Below are 24949 nucleotides of genomic sequence, written 5' to 3' on the forward strand. Positions count from 1 at the left end.
AATTCTTTTTCTTTTTTTCCCCATTTCCTTGGGAATGGTATAAGATCACTGTAGGGCTGTCAGGTTTACCCCTGGAAGACACATCAGTAAAATATGTAGAAAAAGCCTGTATAAATATAAACATTATGTCGAACAGAAAATCTTACACTAGCATTATAAATGAGGATACTTTAATGTATAAAGATTGCTTTAACTTCACCGTTGAAATTAAATCTCTCTATTATATAGAAAAATCTTGGGAGGGAGATGAGGGAGACGAGATGTGATCTTCTCGGAAGAAACTTTGACATCATGCAAGACAAAAGGACAGCTGCTGTACAGGCTTTTAAATGAACTGTGCACAGCGCGACAAGCAGAACATGCAGCTCGCCAGCAGATTTCCTTAGCATGCGATCAGACCCATCTTATCCCCATCCTCCCGCCACCTTCACAACGTGAAGTGGCAAAAGGACAGCTGCTGTCCTTTTTTAAATGATCGATGCACACTTCGAAAAGAAGAAAAAGCAGCTTGCAAACAGCAGCAGAAAGACAGCAGGTGATCCGACTGCATCTCCTTAGTGTGCATTCAGCCCCACCTTCACAATGCAAGCAGCGTAATACAACCCGCGAGAAAGAGATTTAACCACACCCGGGGCCGGAAATAACAGACAAAGAGTAGATGACAAAGTAGAACATTGTAAAGAATTCAAAAATGTTAGCATGGTACACATGCACTGCAGGTTAGAGAGCATGTGCTGATATAGCGCATTGCCACACCCACAGTATGACAGACCAGTCAGGATCCAGATTAGGACCCGAGTGCAGCCATGTGGCAGGTGACACCTCAGCACCATACTAGTTCAGATGGAATGGACATGGAAGTATGAAAATTACAAAGTCTCAAAAAAAGGATAGGAAAGATCGCATTAGTGCAAACAAATGGAAATTATTACTCGATGAAATAACAGAACAGCGAAAAGAGATTGAATATATTGTTTGGATTTAAACTGTAAGTCGGACACTTGTAGATCGTCTAATTCGTGTTGCCAGCGAGAATTAAAAGATTCCAAAAATGTTGTTGCGGTATGAAATCCCATGAGACGGAGAATTTTAACATGAGATTCTTTCAAGTCACACCCTACTTTACAACCATTTTCCAAGAAGACCACGGTCATCTAACCTCAGTCGTGTGAATGCTTTTGTCAGACACAGTTCCTGTGCTCTCAGCTCTTATAAATTTTATCAGGGTAATAATAGGTTCAAGATGACATGTCAACTACAAAGCGAAGAAGAAAGAGCATGGACAAACATTTGAGAAAGTCGTTCTATTTATTAGAGAGAAAGAAATGATATTCACTCACAGGCAGTTATAAGTTGCGTTGTCACGATGCAAGTTCAAACACGGATTCAAAATTCAATGCAATCTTGAAGAAAAGTTCATTCCAAATATTGTTTTTATAAAAGCTTTAAAGTAAATTTGAAAATAATGCATATGTAACAATTCCCATGAAAATAACAATCTCTTTAAATTGTATATCCGGGAAACCCACCAAACCTGGGGGTGGGCGAGCGAAGCAAAAATGTACAAAATAGTTTTGGTAAAAAAAAAAACAAGTGAGAAGGTTAAAATTGTCATCTTTTAAAATCGGTCGTCATCAAGGTTCTCTAGCCAAATGAATAATTTGCATTTTTTTTAAACTGATGACTGGATTAATGATGTGAAGCAAAGTATATAATACACAGCTTGGTGTGTTTAGCATGCAGTTGTCAGAGGATATTATGTTGGTGCTGCATCTCAAGCGGTCCACAGGTATAGGGAACCATGAGGGAATGTCCTAATATATCTTTGAAGTTACACTTTATACCAACTTAGTGAATCACAGGTAAATGATTGTCTTATTTTGAACTTCATCCTGAGCAAAGTACACTCACTGAGCAAATTATTAGAAACACTTTACTGTAACTGGTCAGTCTCCTTTTGGTCTCAAAATAGTCATGGTTCTTTGTGGCATGGGTTCCATGAGATGTTGGAAGCATTCCTTTAAGATTCTGGTTCAGGCTGACATGATTACATCACACAATTTCTGTATATTTTGTCTTCTGCGCATTCATGCTGTGAATCTCCCATTCTACCACATCCCAAAGGTGTTCTATTGGATTCAGACCCAGTGACTGGGAAGTCCACTGAAGAACACTGATTTTCATTGCCATGTTCTTGAAACCAGTTTCAGATTAATTTTGCTTTGTGACATGGTGCATGTTTATGCACAAAGTAGATATTAGAAGATGGGTAAATTGTGGCCATGAGGGGATGCAAGGTCAGCAGCATAACTTGAATCAGCAGTGGCATTTAGTTAATGATTGATTGGTATTAAGGGGCCTAAAGTATGCAAAGAAAACAATCCCCACACAATTACACCACCATCACTGCAGGCTGTTTACACACGCCTAGCTTGGCACATGGGTTAATTTTATCGCTATTAAATTCTGACCCTACCATCTGCGTGCCTCAGCAGAAATCGAGATTTATCAGATCGGGCAACTTTTTTTCCAGTCTTCAACTTTCCAGTTTTGGTGAGCTTGTGTCCACTGCAGCCTCAGCTTTCTGTTCTTATCCGACCGGAGTGGAACCCGACATTGGGGTTGTGTTATAGCCCATCTGCCTTAGGCCGGGGTTATACTTCACGCGATGCATGCTGCAGCGGACGCTAGCATTTGTTTATACTTGCACATGTACATTACGTAAATCTGGAGGAATCCACTAGGTGTCAGTGCGAGATATTATCATGGTGAGAACAGGTTCGGCTTCTCTGTGTTGTGAATTGCCTGGAACACCCATTAAATTCCGATGACCCCTTACCGCAATATCTCTGAAAAGATGTTTAAATAATGATTAAATCCATCAATCCAGGGATGTGTCCATTCCAGCAAGCATTGGGCACGAGGCAGAAACAATCCCTGGACAGGGTATCCCAAGGTGAATGCAAGCACTCACATACACTGGAGTCATTTTAGCGGCACCATATCCCCAAATCTGCATGTCATTGGAAGGAAACCTGAGCACAGTGTGGAAACCCAGCAGGAAAACATGAAAACTCCAAGCAGGGAATATCTGCGACGTGACTCCCTGCAAGACAGCAGCGCTAACGCTCCACCACCGTGTCACCCCCATGTGTGTAAATATTAACAGTATTCGTTATTTAAATGAAATTAGCAATTTATCTGTAAAATGTAACATACATACTTTATTGCATTTCATCATGAAAGTGATAACTATAAATCTAAAGATTCTAAATTTGCAGAGAGTATAGAAATGTTGAACACGTTACTAAAACAAACTTTTTCCATGTTATCGTAATAATGATGTGAAGTGTATAATGTGTGAATACTTTAGTTGAAATGTCAAATAAACACTTTCACAAAAGGTATAACAAAACAAGTGTGCTTTTATTCAAGAATATAACCAAAGAAATAGAAATCATTCAGTTTACATGTTGCTGTCATTTACCCAGATTGTTGTAGAAACAGAACCCACATGAAATGTACATATTCCAAAAAATGATATACAGTGATATGAAAACGTCTGCATAATAATTTACTTTCAACAAAAAAGATAACTGTGGTATGTCTTTCATTTCCTAGGAACATCTGAGCTCTGGGGTGTTTTCAGAACAAAGATTTTTAGCGAAGCAATATTTAGTTGTATGAAATTAAACAAATGTGAAAAATTTGGATCCCCTTGTAATTTTGTTGATTTGAATGCCTGTCACTGCTCGATGCTGTTACTTGCAACACCAAATTGGTTGGATGAGCTCGTTAAGCCTTGAACTTCATAGACAGGAGTGTCCAATCATGAGTGGTTAAAGTTATTTAAGGTGGTCAATTGCAAGTTGTGCTTCCCTTTGGCTCTCTTCTGATGAGTGGCAGACTGCATGGGATCCTCAAAGCAACTCTCAAAAGATCTGAAAACAAAAGATTGTTCAGTCTCATGGTTTAGGGGAAGGCTACAAAAAGCCTCAGAGGCCTCAAAAATCTCAGAGGTTTAAACTGTCAGTTTCAACTGTAAGGAATGTAATCAGGAAATGGAAGGCCACAGGCACAGTTGCTGTTAAACCCAGCAGGTCTGGCAGGCCAAGCAAAATACAGGAGCGGCATATGAGCAGGATTGTGAGAATAATTACAGACAACCCACAGATCACCTCCAAAGACCTGCAAGAACATCTTGCTGCAGATGGTGTATCTATGCAGGGTGGTCCAGATCTAATTATGCAGATCTAGATCGTCTGGATGACTTTGATTTATGTGGGGACGATTGCAGTTTGGCATGAAGATGATTCTTCATGTCATCAGTTCGCACACTTCTCGATGGTCCGGCATTTTTCGGGTAATTTTCTATGTTATTAAACTTAAAAAGTTATAGCGTAATAAAAATTGCATAATTACATCTGGACCACCCTATACATCATTCTGCAATTCAGCGCAATTTGCACAAAGAACATCTGTATGGCAGGGTGATGTGAAAGTAGCCCTTTCTGTACTCACGCCGCAAACAGAGTCCCTTGTTATATGCAAATGCTCATTTAGACAAGCCAGATTCATTTTGGAACAAAGTGCTTTGGACTGATGAGACAAAAATTGAGTTATTTGGTCAGAACAAAAAGCACTTTGCATTGTGGAAGAAGAACACCTGCTACATACTGTCAAATTTGGTGGAGGCTCCATGATGCTGTGGGGCTGTTTGGCTAGTTCAGGGACTGGGGCCCTTTTTAAAGTCGAGGGTTGGATGAATTCAACCCAATATCAACAAATTCTTCAGGATAATGTTCAAGCATCAGTCACAAAGTTGAAGTTACACAGGGGTTGGATATTCCAACAAGACAAATACCCAAAGCACAGTTGGAAATCTACAAAGGGAGAAGTACACTGTTCTGGAATGGCCTTTACAGTCCTCTGACTTGAATATCATCGAAAATCTATGGGATGATTTGAAGCAGGCTGTCCATGCTCGGCAGCCATCAAATTTAACTGAACTGGAGAGATTTTGTATGGAAGAATGACAAAGTATTATTACTTTTTTTCATAGGCTTCAGGTATTCTAGTTTTAAGACGCTTTTCTAAATTGGGGACTGCAGTCTCGAGACCAGATATGGAGATGCTTGTACATGCTTTTATCTCCTTGTCTTGACTACTGTAATGCCCTGTTTACTGGTCTGAATAAATCTTCCCTTTCTGAGCTACAGCAAGTTCAAAATATAGTTGCTAGGCTTTTAACTCAATCTAGTTGGTAGTTGCATATAACTCCCATCTTGTACACTTTGCATTGGCTTCAGGCTATGTTAGAATTCATTTTAAAATTTTGGTGCTTGCTTATAGAGCTCTGTGCGGACAAGCCCCTGAGTGTGTAACTGGCCTCTTACACCCCATACAGCCTGTCAGACACTTAGGTCTGAGGAACAGGACCTCTTAGTCATCCCGCATAGCTGGCTCAAGCTACGTGGGTGGGAATTGTGTGTTTCAGTCTGTTACGCCAATTCTGTGGAATGGTCTTCCGCTAGGACTACATGCAGCTGAGTCAGCTGATTCTTTTAGTAAGCAGCTTAAGACATTTTTGTTTAAGCAGGCTTTTTAACACAGTTGAGTTGTCTCTGCTTGGACTTTTAGTTTATTCTTAGTTTTGTTCTTGTTATTCAATTTTATTCTTTCTCTTTATTTTTTTCCTGTTTTGTTATATTTGGTTTGCGCTTTTATGTGCTTTATTGTTGCACAGTACAACGCTTTGTGATGTCATGTCTATGAAAGGCGCTTTGTAAATAAATTTCACTTACTTGCTTGAACTAGAAGTGAACCTTTCAATATGATATTGATCTGAAGCACACTAGCAAGTCCTCCAGGGAATGGCTCAAAAAGAAGATAATGATAATGCATTTTATTTATAGGGGCACTTTACATTAGCAGTAAATCTCAAAGTGCAACATAAAAAGTTTACACAAAGGCAAAGCAAGATAAAAACAGAGATAAAACAATATCTATGTTTATAATTCACTAAGGCAAGGCAACCATGGAAAGCACGCCGGAAGGGGCGTGGATTCACTAAGCCGCCGACAAGTGAGACACCTATGGCACACGCAGGAAGGAGCCACGCCCACCAACTCCAAGACAATTGGATACGACGACAACTCGCAGGGCCACGCCCACCAACTCGGACGCGACGACACAGAAACATGGCGTCATTTATATTCGTCTGTCGTAGAGGCAACATACAGTGCAGGTCAGGTTAATGTCATGTGCATGTCATGCACCTCCGAGCTACGTTGACTCTTCATAGAGGCATGTTTCTCGCGGAGGTGCATCGCCATATGCAGCGTGTGAAACGGTTTGCGAGGGGTATCCCATGGGATCCTTAAAACAATCCTTTACAACTGAGGATAAAGCACAATGAAGTAAGCAGTCTTTAAAAACCGCATTCTACTGACATAAATGACCTTAATCAGTCCTCATTGTATTCAGGGTTCTCATGGAAGAACTTGATGATGACATTCATGTGGACTTCTGGCCTTTAATCCATCAATGTATGGACATCACGGTGCTTTACTTAAGACATTAGCCTGCCCCTTCACACCCATCACATTAAAACTGTAGATGCTGATGAAAGTCGTATATCATGTTAAATGAATGTCTTATCTTTAAGGATGATTTAGGTAACAAAACATGGAGGGGGGAGGTGGTTGTGATTAGGTTAGGGGGGCATGAATGGGCAACTGTAAAACGTGGCTAATTTCAAATTGTGGTTGTTAAACCGATTGGTATTTAACAAGTTTTGCAGTAGAAAAACAGATTATGGGACATGCATATAAAATATACATGGCGTGCACTGCATCTATTTTTATTTTTAGTTTATCTTAATTTTTTTTTAATTCATTGAAATTTCCTAAGCAAGGAGAAGAAGAACCAGGAAAAAGAAACCATGTTCAAAATCAGCAGCAGGAGTACAAAAAGGTGGTCAAAGCAGTGGCCGTCGTAAGAGACGCACTAAGAAGAGGAGCAGCAAGAAACGACCAGTGGTAAATCATAAATATTTTATAACTAAGAAATTCTATTTTTTGTATTACTTGCTTTAAAAATTGAAGGGTACACCCATCACTGATTTTAAAATACAGATTTAAATTTATAGCCCATTGCTTAAAGAAAAAATGTTTTGGTGGATATATTTTTTTAACGTTACAGTATTTTTTTTTAGTTAAAATGATACAACATTTGTTACATTTTGTAATAATGGAATGAAGCCGAGATCATTCTCTTATCCAGATGGAAATATTTTGCTATTTTCCAAATTCCTTTTTCAGCATAAAAAACAAATGTTGGCAGGTTTGTAAGTTAGCTGTTACCAAGAGAATTTTGTTCTTGGTCTGCTAAAGTTCAGCACTTAGCCCAGTTCCAGATTAAAACAGTATTTTAGTCAAAAGTGTGTGTGTGTGTGTGCGTGTATGTTTAAAATTATATACGCACACTCACACTTAAAACAGTTTTGTTGAGTTGGAGGAATTTTGCAGATATTGATGGAGATGATGGAGTTACAGGTGGTGAACTTGGTATATGTGGATTCAGGAGACATTTTCTAAGACATCTGAGTGACATACATAGCAAAGTGGAATGTTTAGTCACACTGACAAATCAAGTATTACCTCTAGCAGTGAATAGATTTTATTTTTTATTTTTTTTATTTTTTTGGTGAACTAGATATTCACTCTTGATGGGAACTTTATAAAGTGGTGGGAGAGATCACCGCATATCCAAGAGTAACTGGTTTGAGTCTGTCAGTCATAGTTTTACAGTTTCTGTAGTGTAAAAGAATATTACAGAAATGTTACAATACTGTACATTAAGTCACTTGGATTATGATGTGCAAACCTATGAAATTTATGAATGTTTAACCGTTACTAGACTGCATTGCTTTTATTTGTGTTTGAATTACTATCTTTATGCAGTGTAAATGAATATAATTTTTAATGAATGTGTTACTGTTTTTGCAGGTTCCACATGCTATAAGTGCAAAATCCCGTATAGCTAAAACCTTGGGCATTGGTAAACCAGTGCATGGTGCTTCAGTGCCATCGGTGTACAGACCAGTTGAGTCTAGCTTGAGTAGCATGAGGGCTGATATTGGAGCTGCACCATTATCAGTCTATGGGGACCCTTTTGACTTGGATCCATTTGATGAAAGGTATGCATTAATTTACCAAACTTTATAGGAACTTTGCAGAGCAAGAAACAACTAGCACATAACACTTATTGTAAAAGCCTCATCAATCCACTGTAACTGCACAGGCAATTAACACATACAACAATGTGTTAATTCTGGTTATTGAGTGCATTTCAATTTATTTTTACTAATTTCACTTTGTTTATTTAAAACATCAACTTTCACCTTAAACACAAGTTTATAACTACAAACACATATTCGTTTTGCATCTTCCCATCACACCTACCTACCCAGGAAAAAAGTGAAATAAATGTATACTTTTTTACCTATTCAACAATTTTCTATGGGATGTAAATCCACCTTATGGCCTTATTCCTTGGTAAATGCTTACATTTTTGTCAGTCTTTATTTTTCAAAATAAACTTGAAATTTGTCTACTATGGTGCTATGTAATATACCGTTTTTATTGGTCTGCAATACATGCAAAAAAATATGTAAATTCATTAACATGATGAAGAAAAACACTTGCCCAGTAAAATATCTGGTGTTGGAAGTTCCCTGACACCAGACAATACCTGTAGTTCACTGAAATACTCAATTTCCCAAAACATAGACACTCATAAGTACTATATAAATATTTGGGATAAGTAATTGAAATACCATGAACCAAGAAAGCACCACACGTCATCATCTCCAGATTTGGCATTACTGTGTGTTTTGCCTTATTATTCTGTATCTTGCCTTTTTTTTACTAGAAATAGAGAGCAACCAGCAAGTCCATTATGCCCAATAGATGCCAAGAGAAAAAGTCTTTCACAGTCAGCTATTAGATCACATCAGCCAGTGGCAAGACCTGTATCCATTGGAATATCCAGGTAACATCATATTTTGTCATTTTTCTATGAATCCGGAATAATAAAAGCTAACAATTGTTTCTATGAGTTACTTTTAATTTAATGGGGTTAAACAATAGTCAGATTAATTTTCTCCTAACCCTTCAATCTCGCTAAAGGGTTTTTGGAGTGGGGACAACATTTTTGGTATTGTGTTTTGGTACACATAAATTAGTAAATATGTAGAAGACAGAATTTATTTTTATAGTGCAGTACATTCTACAAAACATTGGTTATGTGTCATTCAATATTTTTTTGTTGCTAATGAACAATGTATAATAGCAACCTGGTATTGTTAAAATTTTGAATCTGAGCCATTTTCATTTACTTTAGAACTGGGTTAAGTATACCGGAACCTGTGGAGATTGTTGAAGCTGCCCCTGTACCTGATCTCTTAGGAAGCATTTTGACAGGGCAGAGTTTGCTAATGATGGACAGTGCTGACATTATAATTAACAGAGATGGATCTTTGAAAGCCAAAAAGGCAGGTATGTGAAAAAGTGGAAGGAGCTTATGTTTCATTTTTAAGAATTATTGCACTTAGTATCACTTCATTGTATTCTAATAGAAAATAAATATTTATTCTTCTCATTCAAAATGATTAAATATTCCCATGTAAATAGTCATCATTGTGGTGCTATAATGAATAAAACTACGGACTTGATAGCACAAAGTTGCTTGCTTTATTTATTCCCTGTTCCCCAGTAGAACTTTTAACCCTGAGAAGGTCACTAAATTTTCTAGACTACTTACAGATCATTAACACTTGAATCCCTGAAGCCTACGAAAAAGTCATAATCCTGGCAAACTTTAAATTCTTTTGCACCTCTCCATTAGCGTTTTTTGTTTTGTAAATGTGTCAGTCAGCACAAGCAGCAAGTAGCCTGCTATCCCAAAATAAGTAAATAATATTTGGCATACATGAATTTCATGTGTGTTCCACGTCTACAACGATCTGTGTAAATATGTGATGACAGGAAATGTGAGGCAAGAAGTGTTGCACACATAACTAAAACAGAATTATTTACCCTATACAACTCCAGGCACCTCAAACCCAGATAAACAGACTTGAGCTGGGAGAACTCCAGCTGCATCGATGGGGTGATGGGAATAGCAGGCTGTTTGCTGCCTGTGCTGATTGACAGATTTGCAAAACAAAGACACTGATGACGAGGTGAGAAGGAATTTAAGGTGGCCTGGAATTCTGACTTTTTTCACAGGCTTCAGAGATTCTAGTGTCAAGTCTGTTATGGCAGTCAATACTGGTCCAATTCATTTGGGGGTGCCTTTAATAAGACAGTTGGCATCCTTTCAGTGGAATATAACACAAAATATTTTGGTTTAATCAATTGTATTAATAGTTTTTTATGAAAAGAGTTCCAAAACCTTGTACTTCTCCACATAATCGCTGCCAAACTCAGTGCACTTTTGCAGTCTGTTGATCTATTTTTCAGAACACTTCTGAATCCCAAAAGCAAACTGGTTTTCAGCTTTGACAGTTGTTCAGTCACTGCGTTTAATATGTCTTCTCAATCCATGTAGTATTTTCCAAGCATGTTGACCTTGACTATGGGGATGAGCCAAAAATCGCAAGGGTCAAGCAAGTAGGGTGGGGCATTCATAAGGTTGATATGTTACTTACCCCAGTTGTTTTGTAGTGATAACTGAGAAAACGTTTAAATCTCATGTGTAATGGAGAATAAAAAAGTGTTTGAATGGTGCCCTATGGTGACAAATCCTGGGCCACAGCAAATAATCTTAAAAGTCCATAAAAATCAATTGCTTTGTTTGTGTTAAATAAAGGGCACAGAAAAATCCATACTCGGTGACAATTGGAAACATAGTTTGCGTGGGATTGAACTTTTGAATTGAAGATCTGCCTCTGTGCCCTTAAATGCAAAAAACAATCATAGGCACATGCAGACTTATGATCAGAAAGAAACCATTATGATCACAAACGCTTTGGCTTTAGAGGCGACAATTCAAATGGAGTAAAAGCACAAGTCATTAATGTGTATAATTGTTAAAACAGCAAATGGTCACTGTCCTTGACAACTGCTGTATATGATGATCAGCGTTGCTTATTGTGTTCACGGTATTATGTTCTGAATCCAAGAAAGTTCTTACACTTCTTTTCTCAGTATGACCATACTACTCAATCTTGTATCACAAGTATCTCAATCTCAGGCTTTCCCTTTGCTTTGGCTGCTTGACTTTGACTTCAACTCGACCGTTGCTTTCATGCCAGTGCTTAAAAAGTGCCAGTATTCTAACACTTAATGTATTTAGAAGTTCTCATTGTGAATGTCATTCAAGCTTGCGCAATATGGAGGACTTGTATGGAATGGTTTTGCAGCATGTTTTACCTGGTCTGTCAGAGATCGCATTGCTATTTAGAATTAATTTGGTTCGGCAATTTGACGGAGAAGTTGCTTTGAAATCTTGTTTCCACTGCAAAGTGCATTGTGATTAGAGAGAGGGAAGGGTTTAGGTACAGTAGAGCAAAAAAGTATTGTCAGCCACCAGTTGTGCAAGTTCTCCCACTTAAAAAGATGAGAGAGGCCTGTAATTTTCATCATAGGTATACATAAACTATGAAAGACAAAATGAGAAAAAAAATCCAGAAAATCACATTGTCTGATTTTTAAAGAATTTATTTGCAAATTATGGTGGAAAAAAAGTATTTGGTCAATAGCAAAAGTTCATCTCAATACTTTGTTATATACCCTTTGTTGGCAATGACAGAGGTCAAATGTTTTCTGTAAGTCTCCACAAGGTTTTCACACACTGTTGCTGGTATTTTGGCCCATTCCTCCATGCAGATCTCCTCTAGAGCAGTGATGTTTTAGGGCTGTCGATTGGCAACACGGTGACTTTCAACTCCCTCCAAAGATTTTCTATAGGGTTGAGATCTGGAGACTGGCTAGGTCACTCCAGGACCTTGAAATGCTTCTTACGAAGCCACTCCTTCGTTACCCGGGCGGTGTGTTTGGGATCATTGTCATGCTGAAAGACCCAGCCACGTTTCATCTTCAATACCCTTGCTGATGGAAGGAGGTTTTCACTCAAAATCTGACAATACATGGCCCCATTCGTTCTTTCCTTTACACGGATCAGTCGTCCTGGTCTCTTTGCAGAAAAACAGCCCCAAAGGATGATGTTTCCACCCCCATGCTTTACAGTAGGTATGGTGTTCTTTGGATGCAACTCAGTATTCTTTCTCCTCCAAACATGATGAGTAGAGTTTTTACCAAAAAGTTCTATTTTGGTTTCATCTGACCATATGACATTCTCCCAATCCTCTTCTGGATTATCCAAATGCTCTCTAGCAAACTTCAGACGGGCCTTCACATGTACTGGCTTAAGCAGAGGGACACGTCTGGCACTGTAGGATTTGAGTCCCTGGCGGCGTAGTGTGTTACTGATTTACTGTTATTATGTTACTTTGTTATTTTGGTCCCAGCTCTCTGCAGGTCAGTCACTAGGTCCCCCCGTGTGGTTCTGGGATTTTTGTTCACCGTTCTTGTGATCATTTTGACCCTACGGGGTGAGATCTTACGTGCAGCCCCAGATCGAGGGAGATTATCAGTGGTCTTGTATGTCTTCCATTTTCTAATAATTGCTCCCATAGTTGATTTCTTCACACCAAGCTGCTTACCTATTGCAGATTCAGTCTTCCCAGCCTGGTGCAGGTCTACAGTTTTGTTTCTGGTGTCCTTTGACAGCTCTTTGGTTTTGGCCATAGTGGAGTTTGGAGTGTGACTGTCTGAGGTGGTGGACAGGTGTCTTTTATATTGATGACGAGTTCAAACAAGTGCCATTAATACAGGTAACGAGTGGAGGACAGAGGAGCCTCTTACAGAATAAGTTACAGGTCTGTAACTGTCTGTAGGTGACCAAATACTTATTTTCCACCATAATTTGCAAATAAATTCTTTAAATATCAGACAATGTGATTTTCTGGATTTTTTTTTCTCATTTTGTCTCTCATAGTTGAGGTATACCTATGATGAAAATTACAGGCCTTTCTCATCTTTTTAAGTGGGAGAACTTGCACAATTGGTGGCTGACTAAATACTTTTTTGCCCCACTGTACCTATTGTTTTGTAATTTCCTAAATAGTTTTCATCTTCAAATCAGCTAAACATTTAAGTGATTGTAATTCACATCCCTGTTTATAAGCCTAAGATGCTACATAAAAATAAATACTCCAGTACACCGTATTTTGTGGTTTTAAGTCTAAATTTGTGTTTATTTTTTACAGGCTCTTATCATTTATTGCATTATTTGTATTTTTTTATCTGCTTCAATATGTTAGTGTACGCATACATACACACAGCAGTACAAAATGAATGCATACTAGAAAGCAATGTTCCAAAATTACAAGTGATGTTATATTGATAATTAGGATGTTCATGTTTTAACTATTATGGTATTGGAAAAACTGATTTGCTTTCCAATCATAACATTTTGGAATACATGAGTTTGTTTAGTCCATATTTTAATTGTATGATTTTCTAATAGTGATGCTGTTTGCTTTGAAAATATTTACAGAATTACAGTATTATTAATTCAATAATTTTAATTTATTTATTCCAGTGACAATGCCCATATCAAGCAGAACTATCTCTTGTGATTTGAGGTCTGACGAAGTAACATCTGGAATCTATATTGAAGATTCTTCAGTCTCAGGAATAAGTGCCTGTAACTACGGTGATACTATGACATCATCAGATGTTAATGTTTCTACAATGCCCTCATCATCTAGGTCTTTGTATTCAACTCTGAAATCATCATTGAACTTAAAAGATACTTTTAATCCACTGCCTTCCGCCTCAAGAAGTATAGTAGATAGGCCTCCAATTTCATCTCGCCCAAGGCCTGGTTCACAATCTAGTTTTAGGCCTCTTACATATGCAGAGAAAATGGAAAATCATAAACAAAATGTGGGCACCAAAGAGGCAGTGGCTTGTGGCATGTCATCAACTGAGAAGATAAATGGATTCTCTAACAGTCATTACAGCATGGATCTGAAAAGAACACCGGCAAAACCAGCTTGGGACTTTGATTCAACTAAACTACCCAAAATACCAAAGATCAAGAGAGAGGAAAATGACACCTCACCACAGAATAGCCATCCTACTAATGGAATTCCAGATTCTTGTATTAACAGACTTACGGGTCGTGATGATCATTCAACTACAACAAATACAGGGTTAAGTACAAGTCAGTTGTTGAGGAATTATCCAGGAAACTCTTCTTCCAACAGTTCTGGCATGCCTTCTAGGTCAGTTCCGTTTGGTACACATGGAGGTATAGGTGGTTCTACTGTGAGTTTTAGGATAAATGCAAGTGGAAGTTCTTGGCAGTCTAGAAGGTTTGGAATTCCCAATGCTTTCAATAATCCTTTGAAAAAAGCAATGGACTCCAAGGAAAACTTTAATAAAAACAAACAAAAATTATTGTCTCTTCAGGCAAAAAAGAAAGACAAGGAAAAGCAAAAACAAAGTGAAATATATGACCCTTTCAATCCTACTGGCTCAGACTCTAGTTCTTCAGAGACTGAGACATCGCCTGGAGTACTGCAGTCTCAGATGTCTAGTACAAATAAAGTCAAATCTGAGTCCTGTGAACAAGAGTTGGAAACATGTATTTTAGAACCTGCTGTCCATAGTACTTTCACTTCTGCCGATCACTCGCACTTAGTAACTGTGGATGATACCAAAGAAAACACGGACTCGAGGAAATGTTTGGTGACTGAGCAACAGGATTGTGTATTAGAGGTGGATGTTAAGAATTCGTCCATTGACCATTCTGACAATTCAACAAGCATTACAGCCTCTCGAAATCACAGTTTAATTGAAGGTGGACATATAAGTGATAGTAGTGAAAATAGTGATATAATTGATGAGGATTTTGTAATACAGATTGCAAATAAAGTTCTTAAGAAAGATATTCACTCAAGGACCAGCCCAATATTGAATACACACAATGAAATCTGGTCAAAAAATGATACCACAAAAGCTGTTACTGAAGAACACACTCCTGAGTTAACATGTACAGCAGTATCTGATGCTCATTCTACTCAGAGCAAAAATATTAAACATGAGGACAGAGAATGTTCCAAAGAAAGGTCAGAATCTAGTAGTTCTGAAGTTATAAAAAAGAAAGCAGCCAAGAAAAAAAAACAGTCTAGATCTAGGTCTAGAGAAAGGAGGAGATCAAGGTCTCATTCAGCTAGTTCATCAAGCTCTTCATCTGTTGTGTCTGACAGAAGGAGAAAAAAGAAAAGATACTCAAGATCCAGGTCTAAAGAAAGAAGGCGTTCTCGTTCAAGTAGTGCTGACAGATCTCGGAGGAAAAAACACAAGAGAGAGAGAAGTTTTGACCGATACAGTAGTAGAGGAAGTGCCCAGAGACCAAAGGACAGAAAGAGGAGGAGATCAAGGTCAAGATCTCACTCTAGAGAACGAAGGAAAGGTAGATCAAGGTCACGATCTGTACCAAGATATAAAGAGCACTGGTCAAAATCAAAAGCAGGTAAACGGAAGCATAGGTCACGGTCCAGAGAGCGGCGCTCGCGGTCCAGGGACCGGAGGTCACGATCTAGAGAGAAGAGATCACCATCTATGGAGAAAAATTTGCAAACTAGGCAAAAGAGGACAACTTCTCGAGAAAAGTGGTCATCATCTGGAGAAAAGAGAAATTGTATTAACAGAGACCAATTACAATTTGTTGTAATAAATAACGAAGATATATCTGAAGAAATGACTGAGAAGTCTGCTTTCTCATACAAATACCTTCCAGAAGATAAAGCTAAAACAGTTTCACGGGTTGTAAAGAATGAGCAAAGAATTCCATCCTTGGTTTCACAGTTGTATCATGACACTGAAGAAACAAATGATTCTGATAGTCCCGTTGAAGGTAGTGTTAATGAATGTGTAGAACTCAAGTGCAATATTAAAGTTGAGGCCACTGTAAAGGAAGTTTCAGAAAATGTTTCAGGTGTTAGAAAAGATGTATGTAGAATAACCAAAATTTGTCCTTTAGACACTGAAGTAGAAAAAACAGTTAGTGCTCCCAAAATTGATTCCTTTTTAATGGACATTTCTCATTCTTCTAAAGTTGACAGACCAGAGTCTCACGGGGAAGAAAATGATAGACTGGAATTCCCTTGGGACATGAGAGAGAGATCGAGATCTCCAAGGGAAGAACAAGAGAAAACAAGATTATTCAGGGAGAAGAAAGATAGACGTAGTTTTTCTAAGGAAGAGGATAAAAGATCCGGATTTCTTAAAAAACAGAAAGACAGGCCTATATTCCCCCGGGAAGAGGAGGAAAGGCCAGTATCTCTAAGGCAAGACACACATAGAGCAGAAGCTTTTAGGGAAGAGACGGAAATACCAGAGTCATCTTTAAGAGAATTGACCTGTAAACCAGAACCACCTCTTAGGGTTGTAACTTTTAGACCAGAACCGCTACTTAGGGTTGTGACTTACAGACCAGAACCACCTCATGGGGAAGTGTCCTTTCGACCAGAACTACCTCTTAGAGAAGTGACATACTCTTATCGACCAGAACCTCCTGTTAGAGAAGTGACTTACTCATACAGAACAGAATCTCTGAAGGAGGAAACTTTCAGACCAGAAATATATAAGGAAAAGATCCACAGAACTGAACCTGTAAGGGAAGAGTTCTGCAGACCTGAACCTGCTGTAGACTTTGAGATGCCCAGGCACGAGCGCGCTGTGGAACCTAAGACGTCCAGGCACGAACCCGATGTCGAACCTAAGACCCCCAGGCATGAACCCGCTGTGGAACCTGAGACCCCCAGGCATGAACCCGCCGTGGAACCTGAGACCCCCAGGCATGAACCCGCCGTGGAACCTGAGACCCCCAGGCATGAACCTTCTGTGGAACCTGAGACCCCCAGGCATGAACCAGCTGTAGAACTTGAGACCCGCAGGCACAAACCCATTGTAGTACTTGACACCCATGGCCTTAAAACATTAGGGGGACCAGAGACCCACAGACCCGAATCTTTTAGGGAACCAGAGACTTGCCTACATGAGCCCATTCTGGGGCTTGAAACCCACAGGCATGAATCTGTTAGTGTATTAGAGACTCACAGACATAGACTCGAGCCTTTTCGGGATCTGGCGGCCCTCACCCCGGAGGCTGTTCGGGATCTGGCGGCCCTCACCCCGGAGGCTGTTCGGGATCTGGCGGCCCTCACCCCGGAGGCTGTTCGGGATCTGGCGGCCCTCACCCCGGAGGCTGTTCGGGATCTGGCGGCCCTCACCCCGGAGGCTGTTCGGGATCTGGCGGCCCTCACCCCGGAGGCTGTTCGGGAGCTTGCGGCGCACAGCCCGGAGCCTGTTCGGGAGCTGGTGGCCCACACCTGTGCAATTAAAACTATTGAGAAAGACCTGGCTGAGCCTGTTAAGGAAGGTAAAAGTGGACCAGAACCCATTAACAGTGAGATAAACAAACCAGGAATTCTTGGAGAAGAGAAGGATGAATCTTTTACAGATGTGGTGGATGATATGCTAGATGATTTTGATTTTATAAAAAGTGAAGAAAAAAAAGATCCAAAAGTCACTGTGAGGCTAGAGGAGATTAAACTCCCAGTTAAGAAAGAGGATTCAGTAATTAAACAAGAGGCAGAAAAATGTGCTGCTAGTACATCTAACAAATCCAAGCCTGCTGTTAAGCGAGTAACCTGGAATCTTCAGGAAGATGATGAAACATCTGGAAAGTCTGGGCGTAAGTATAATATCTGATTTTGGAATGCTGTATTATAATAATTGAGAATCTGGAATCACATAAGGTGTCAAAATATTAACTACTGAGAGGGTTGTGAGTTTTAGATTCACAATTCACATTTGTTCTAATTTCTGTGTAAAAATAGTTAATCCCTGTGCGAGGTATATATTTAAAAAAGGATACCTTGCCCAGTGCTGTGCTTCTCCCTCCTTTGAAATTAGTGGGTGGATCACCCAATAATTTATAAGCTGACCTGAGAGTGTAAAGACATTCTTGATGCTCTAATTGATATGATTTGTGTCAGTTGTCTGTTAAAATAATTCTCAACTTGTGCTCAGAAGTGTTTGCACTCTGTAAAAATCATGTATTTATGAACTTTAGTTCTGTTTTGGTGATGGCTGCCATGTTAAACATACAGTCCATTTCTGATTTGCCTTTTTAAAGGAAATCTTTGGTAGAATGAGCTTGGCATCATACATTACTTCACTGCCAAAACATGAAAAATACTGTTTACCTATGGCAATGTTAGTGATATTTCTTTAACTTGGACTTTAATTAATTTTTGCATTAATCACCATAACTGAGGTAGCCTTAGCAGCTGCTCTCAGCCCTTCTTTACTGTATTCACCAGTTACTGTGTTTCACAGAGTGCTCTTAACACCTTTGAATTAGATGGCCATCTTTCATCATCTTAGTGTTTTTCAGTTAACTTTTAAGCTTCATAAACGTTTGGAAATTGTGCCACACTTGCATGAAATCTTTTGCATTCTTTTGCATTCAAATCAATTTACATAAAGTCCCATTGCAAAAATTAATAAATGAATAGTACTGTCTTTTATTATAGATGTGACTGTCATTATTTCTATATAAGACAAACAAATTACTCTTTTCATGCTGTTTGTCACACAGTACTTAAAGGACTTGTATGTTAAAAATAATGCTAACCTATTTTAGAATATGTTAAATCATGTTTGTTTTACATCATTGAGGGTCGTTAGTAATATAGAAAATACTCACACAATGTTGCCCACTACTGAATTTTGTCGTTTCATATTCATAACAGTGTTGGACTCAAGTGGCTGTCCAATTTTTTTTTCCAGGAATTCCTCTTTATAAAATGCAAAGGATTAACAAGGATGGAATGTGGAAGACAGGAGATAGCAGCCAGATTTTAAATCAGGTGCAGTTAAATGAACCTCCTCCAACCAATTATATGGTTCCTCAACCTATGTTTCCTGATGTAGATATTTCAAAGGTTGGTGGCCACACCACTGATTTGACTTCATGGATGAATCCATTTCATCTCATTGTCAACCACTGTGTCATAGTGCCAATATGTGTTCCAACCTTTTCTTTAATTTTAAGAGTTATTTGTATTTAAATATAGCTATTGTTATGTTCTTTAAATCCTTAGGTCTAAAAAAAGATAATTACAGTCATATGAAAAAGTTTGGGAACCCCTCTCAGCCTGCATCATAATTGACTCAACTTTCAACAAAAAAGATACCAGTGGTATGTCTTTCATTTCCTAGGAGCATCTGAGACCTGGGGTGTTTTCCAAACAAAGATTTTTAGTGAAGCAGTATTTAGTTGTATAAAATTAAATCAAATGTGAAAAACTGGCTGTGTAAAAATGTGGGTCCCCTTGTAATTTTGCTGATTTGAATGCCTGTCATTGCTCCATACTGATTACTTGCAACACCAAATTGGTTGGATTAGCTCATTAAGCCTTGAACTTCATAGGCAGGGGGTGTCCAATCATGAGAAGAGGTATTTAAGGTGGTCAATTGCAAGTTGTGAAGGGAACTTGACTCCTCTGAAGAGTGACAGCATGGGATCCTCAAAGCAACTCTCAAAAGATCTGAAAACAAAGATTGTTCAGTCTCCTGGTTTAGGGGAAGGCTACAAAAAGCTATCTGAGAGGTTTAGACTGTTAGTTTCAACTGTAAAGAATGGAAGGCTACAGGCACAGTTGCTGTTAAACCAAACCAGGTCTGGCAGACCAAGAAAAATACAGGAGCAGCATATGTGCAGTATTGTGAGAATGGTTACAAACAACCCTCAGATCACCTCCAAAGACCTGCAAGAACATCTCGCTGCAGATGGTGTATATGTACATCATTCTACAATTCAGCACAATTTGCACAAAGAACAACAAGAAGGTGATGAGAAAGAAGCCCTGTCTGCACTCTTGCCACAAACAGAGTCGCTTGTTGTATGCCAATGCTCATTTAGAACAGCCATATTAATTTTAAAACAAAGTGCTTTGGACTGATGAGACAGAAAAATTGCTGTGGGGCTGTGTGGCTAGTTCAGGGACTGGGGCCCTTGTTAAAGTCGAGGGTCTGATGAATTCAACCCAATATCAACAAATTCTTCAGAATAATGTTTAAGCATCAGTCACAAAATTGAAGTTACACAGGGGTAGGTTATTCCAACAAGATAATGACCCAAAACACAGTTTGAAATCTACAAAGGCATTCATGCAGAGGGAGAAGTACAATGTTCTGGAATGGTCGTCACAGTCCCCTGACTTGAATATCATCGAAAATCTATGGGATGATTTGAAGCAGGCTGTCCACGCTCGGCAGCCATCAAATTTAACTGAACTGGAGAGATTTTGTATGGAAGAGTGGGGTCAGAAATACCTCCATCCAGAGTCCAGACACTCATCAAAGGCTATAGGAGGCGTCTAGCGGCTGTTAGATTTGCAGGGCAAGATCCAACCTGCGAACGCTGCAATCAAGTCCCAGCTTCACTGGGTCACATGTTTTGGTCCTGCACCGAATTAACATAATTCTGCGCCAAAATTTGTAATTACCTTTCAGACAGCCTTGGTCTCGCAATCCCTCCTAACCCATTAACAGCTGTGTTTGAGGTTCTTCCAGATGGGTTTAAAGTGAAGAAAGACAAACAAACTGTGATTTCATTCACTACACTTTTGGTACGCTGACTGATTTTGCTAAACTGGAAGAATCCTAACTCTCCTCTTTTAAGTCAGTGGGAAGCCGATGTTTTATACTGTTTGAAACTGGAAAAAATCAAATACTCAGTCAGAGGATCTGTACAGATTTTTTTCAAAACATGGCAGGGTCTCATCAGTAATATTTTAGGATAAGCTCTTAAAGCACAGAGGAAGCAATTATTTCTGCATTTCTTTTTCTTCTCCATTCATTTCTATTGGCTTATCAAACTTATCAATTTAGGTATGTTTACAAGCCTTACGTTTTACTCCGCTGGCCTTGCTTTCTCTCTCGGGTGGAGGTCGACTTGTTCTTAATCCTACTTTTTGTAAAAATATATTGATTTGTATGGAATGATTGCAATAAAATTTTTTTTAAAAATTTGCAAGAGGCTCAAATAAGTACTGTATTGATGTCATATCTCTTTTGGAGTGCCCAAATTTATGCACCTGACTAATTTTGTTAGGATGCATATCACATATTTTCTGTTAATCCAATAAACTTAATGTCACTGCTGAAATACTACTGTTTCCATAAGGCATATCATTTATTAAAAGGAAGTTGCTACTTTGAAAGCTCAGCCAATGAGAAACAAAAATCCAAAGAATTACGAGGGGTTCCCAAACTTTTTCATATGACTGTATCTACTCACCTATCTGTATATGCTGTTTATCCATTTATGTATCTAACAGGGAGAATGCACAGTCCTTGGTGAATGAGGTCTCTGAAAGCAGTCCCCTGTTCACAGCAGATAAAGGATATAACTTTAAACAAAGGGTTCAGTTAGTTTGTGTTTGTGCTGGCTGCCATGTACAAAGATCCACAGGAAGTCCTTAGAACAGCATGGTGTCTCAGTCGGTTCTCTACGAGTTGTCTCTGCCCTCTTAGTGTAACAGACAGCATACTTCTCAGGCAGACTTTTTCAAGTAGCCATCTTTCCCATGACCAGGCTTTCAGCTTTACAACTGTTTTATAATTCTGTACTCTGCTTTGTTTTTTAAATTTTTTTTTTCTCTCTCATTATGAAGAGACATTTGCTCAGCATCTTCTTCTTATGATCACAGTCAACCATGCACCAGTTTCAATAAACTAGAAAGTTCCAGCTGTTTATATAAGTGATGTCTTTACTTGATTGGGTGCAGCAAGATAATTGCCACAGTCTCGCATTCATCCATCTTTTTACTGAATATGGCTTTAAAGATATGGTGAGTCATTGCCACCACCAGCAACATTGGGGTCATGGCAAGGTCCCTAGTACAACTAGACTGGGCATCAGTCATGCTTGGTCTGCTGACATTTGCCTAACACTTAAGTACATTATTGAAACAATGGAGGGAACTCTCGTAGAATGTGAATGGGCTAAAATATAAACCAGGTATCCTGTAGCTGTGAGGCAGCAATGCCAAATGTGCCAATATGATTATTAAAGTACTTCTATTATACTATAAAGCTGGGTATCATTATTAGAGCATAGTTTAAGATTTATAATTAAAATAACGATAATTTTAGAATGTAAGGTTCTTTTCCCAAAAGCTAAAGAATGTCGGAAGCAATTGCAGTGAGCAGTGCTTCTTAATTGATCTTTTCTATTACTGTACAAAATTTGCATCATACTTTGGGTGTTTGTTATTTGGTAGAGAGTAGAAAACTTAAGGCAGCTACTTGAACCGGTGATTGCAGATTTTATTTAATATTTAAAATACACATTTTCCTACAAATACTTTCCATATAAGGCAGAAATCACTGACATGCACCTACTATGCTTTTTTTCATAGTAAATTATTGAAACTTTATTTCTTATATTTCTTCTTTCTCACATTTAATTGTGCCTAGTAAGAGTAAAAAAAAAGGTGATCGTTTCAAAATATTTTAGTTCCTGGCACACCAAGAGAAAAGGTTGAAAATCCCTGGCCTAAGGATTATTATGTGACATTTGATCACACATGTGCCTGATGTAGCTAGGTCTTCTATTACGGTATACAACATACAAATTCATGTTGTGTAGCAACTTTCAGCAGTAACAGAAATGCAGACTCGTGCTTCATCCTCACAGGTGGCACACTGGTAGTGTTGCTACTTTGCAGTAAGGAAATTGTGGGTTCGCTTCCCAGGTCCTCCCTGTGTGGAGAGTGCTTTGAGTAGTGAGAAAAGCACTATTTAAATGTAAAGAATTATTATTATGTAGTGGGTGCCCTGACCAGATGGTACAGAATTTTGAAGGGCATACATTTAGTTTGGGAACCTCCTGATCTAATCCTATTCGTTATTGTTGGCTGAATAAGACAAAGTTTATGAAGCTTACTTTTAATTTAAAACTCACCCAGGTATTTAAAATTGTTAATGCTTGTAAACAAAGCGCAGGCAAATTTAAATAGAAATACATCATCCTTAACATCATTTCAGAACAAAACATGAATGATGTTGCTGTTAAAAACTCTGTTAGGTAGCAAAATTGGTGGCAAACTGCAATCACAATTAATAAGTCGAGATTTAATAAAGTTTTTTTGCGATTGATATGTAGTGTTTGATGGCCCCACTAGATAAATACATAACTATACTGTTTTCTTAGACTGACAGTTTTCGTCTTTGTCTATGAGCAACTGTATGTAGCACTATGCATCTTGTACTTACTTAGAAACTTTCTTCATTTAGGGTTTTGGACATTTTTCCTTTTAGCAAAATTACTCATGTATTTTTCTTTTATTGTTGTTTTGGTGTAAATCTGTATAAATAATTCACAGTGGCCCAGTTTAGTGCAAGGCAGACACAGTCTCCTGAAATATAAAGTGTTGTCAAGATGGGCTGTAGTAGGTTTGATGAAGGATCAAAGGACTGAAAGAGGCATTGTTTTACTCTATTTTTAGAGCAAATGTCCCAACATGCATATGGAGAGCATGTAAACTAAATCCACTTTTAGTAGGAGTTTAGGTGTTGGAGATCAACACACTGAGTATGTCCTCGTGCTGAAAGGCCCTGCAGACTACCCTACATTTAATAAACAAATGAGCAGTCTTTTTGGACCATTAGACTGTTGATGACAGTATTAGCTCATCCAGACAAAGGAGAAATTGAAATTGATTTATGAATATGAAGTCGAAAAACTACTGCAGTTCCATTTAGCTGCATTCTGGTTGAAGATTGTTGAAATATTCTGTTCACTTTTTTAAGAACCAAGCAGTCCAATCAAAAGAAAGCAAATACAATAATATGAACTTGACACAAATAGAAAGAGAGTAGACAGCATATTGAGAAAAACTTGGAGAGTTGGAGATACATAATAGAGAGAAGATGAATGAAAGTCAGTAGGAGTAAGATGGAGTACACATGCGTGAATGAGAGGGAAGGTGGTGGAAGGGTACAACTGCACGGAGCAGAGGAGGCGAAAGTAGACATATGTAAATACTTGGGTTAAACAGTCCAAGGCAATGAAGAATGCGACTGAGAGGCACGATGGACTGGGTGGAGAAGAGTATCTGCAATAATAAAAGTAAAGGTCTATAAAATTGTTCTTTGTACCAGCTATGTTGTATAGTTTTTGGAGGTGGTGGCACTGATGAAAAGACAGGAGGTTAAAGCTGAAACTGCCTGTTAAGATGCTACAATTTTCTCCCGGAGTAACGAGGATTAGGAATGAGTATTTTAGAGGGACAACACAGGTATGACAGTTTGGTGATAACCTGAGACAGGCTAGATTGACATGGTTGAGATTGGGATACATCAGGAAGAGAATGTTGAGGATGGTACCGCCAGGCAAAAGGAAAACAGGAAGGCCAAAGAGGAGGTTTATGGATATTGTGAGGGGGGACATGAAGTGTAGTCATGTGCCAGAAAATGTTAGACAGGGATGGATGGATGGAGACTGCTGAACCACTGTGGTGACCCCTAAATGGTAATGGCCAAAAAAAGAATATTTTTGTCAATTTGACATTACATAACATTCTTCTAGTCAAGCAGACTTTGTGCAAGTAGTGTGGAGTAGGATGTCAACAGGTTTTTCATTGCATAGTGTTTTTGCATCTGGCATTACTTCTGATATTTTGTTGAAGGATTTATATGTGATTCTTTGATTCAAACCAATTTAAGTGATGTACAAAATACAGGCACTTGACAATACGGCTCACTTTTTGAAACTTACCCTAGATATTTTT

At 38.6% G+C, this 24949-nt stretch overlaps 1 protein-coding gene across 2 annotated transcripts in view; it reads left to right on the plus strand.

The window, feature by feature from the left end:
- phrf1 (PHD and ring finger domains 1) overlaps positions 1-24949 on the plus strand; it is a 116776-nt gene that overhangs the window by 85832 nt on the left and 5995 nt on the right. Inside the window, exons 10-15 of one of the 2 annotated variants that reach the window (XM_039744469.1) lie at positions 6913-7040; positions 8010-8200; positions 8935-9054; positions 9406-9560; positions 13672-17838; positions 18939-19093. In XM_039744469.1, the coding sequence (XP_039600403.1) occupies positions 6913-7040; positions 8010-8200; positions 8935-9054; positions 9406-9560; positions 13672-17838; positions 18939-19093 (4916 nt within the window). The remainder of the gene's footprint in view (positions 1-6912; positions 7041-8009; positions 8201-8934; positions 9055-9405; positions 9561-13671; positions 17839-18938; positions 19094-24949) is intronic. The other variant, XM_039744477.1, reaches the window with a different exon arrangement.

This window comes from Polypterus senegalus, chromosome 1 (genome assembly GCF_016835505.1).
Source record: "Polypterus senegalus isolate Bchr_013 chromosome 1, ASM1683550v1, whole genome shotgun sequence".
NCBI classification, from domain to species: Eukaryota; Metazoa; Chordata; class Cladistia; order Polypteriformes; family Polypteridae; genus Polypterus; species Polypterus senegalus.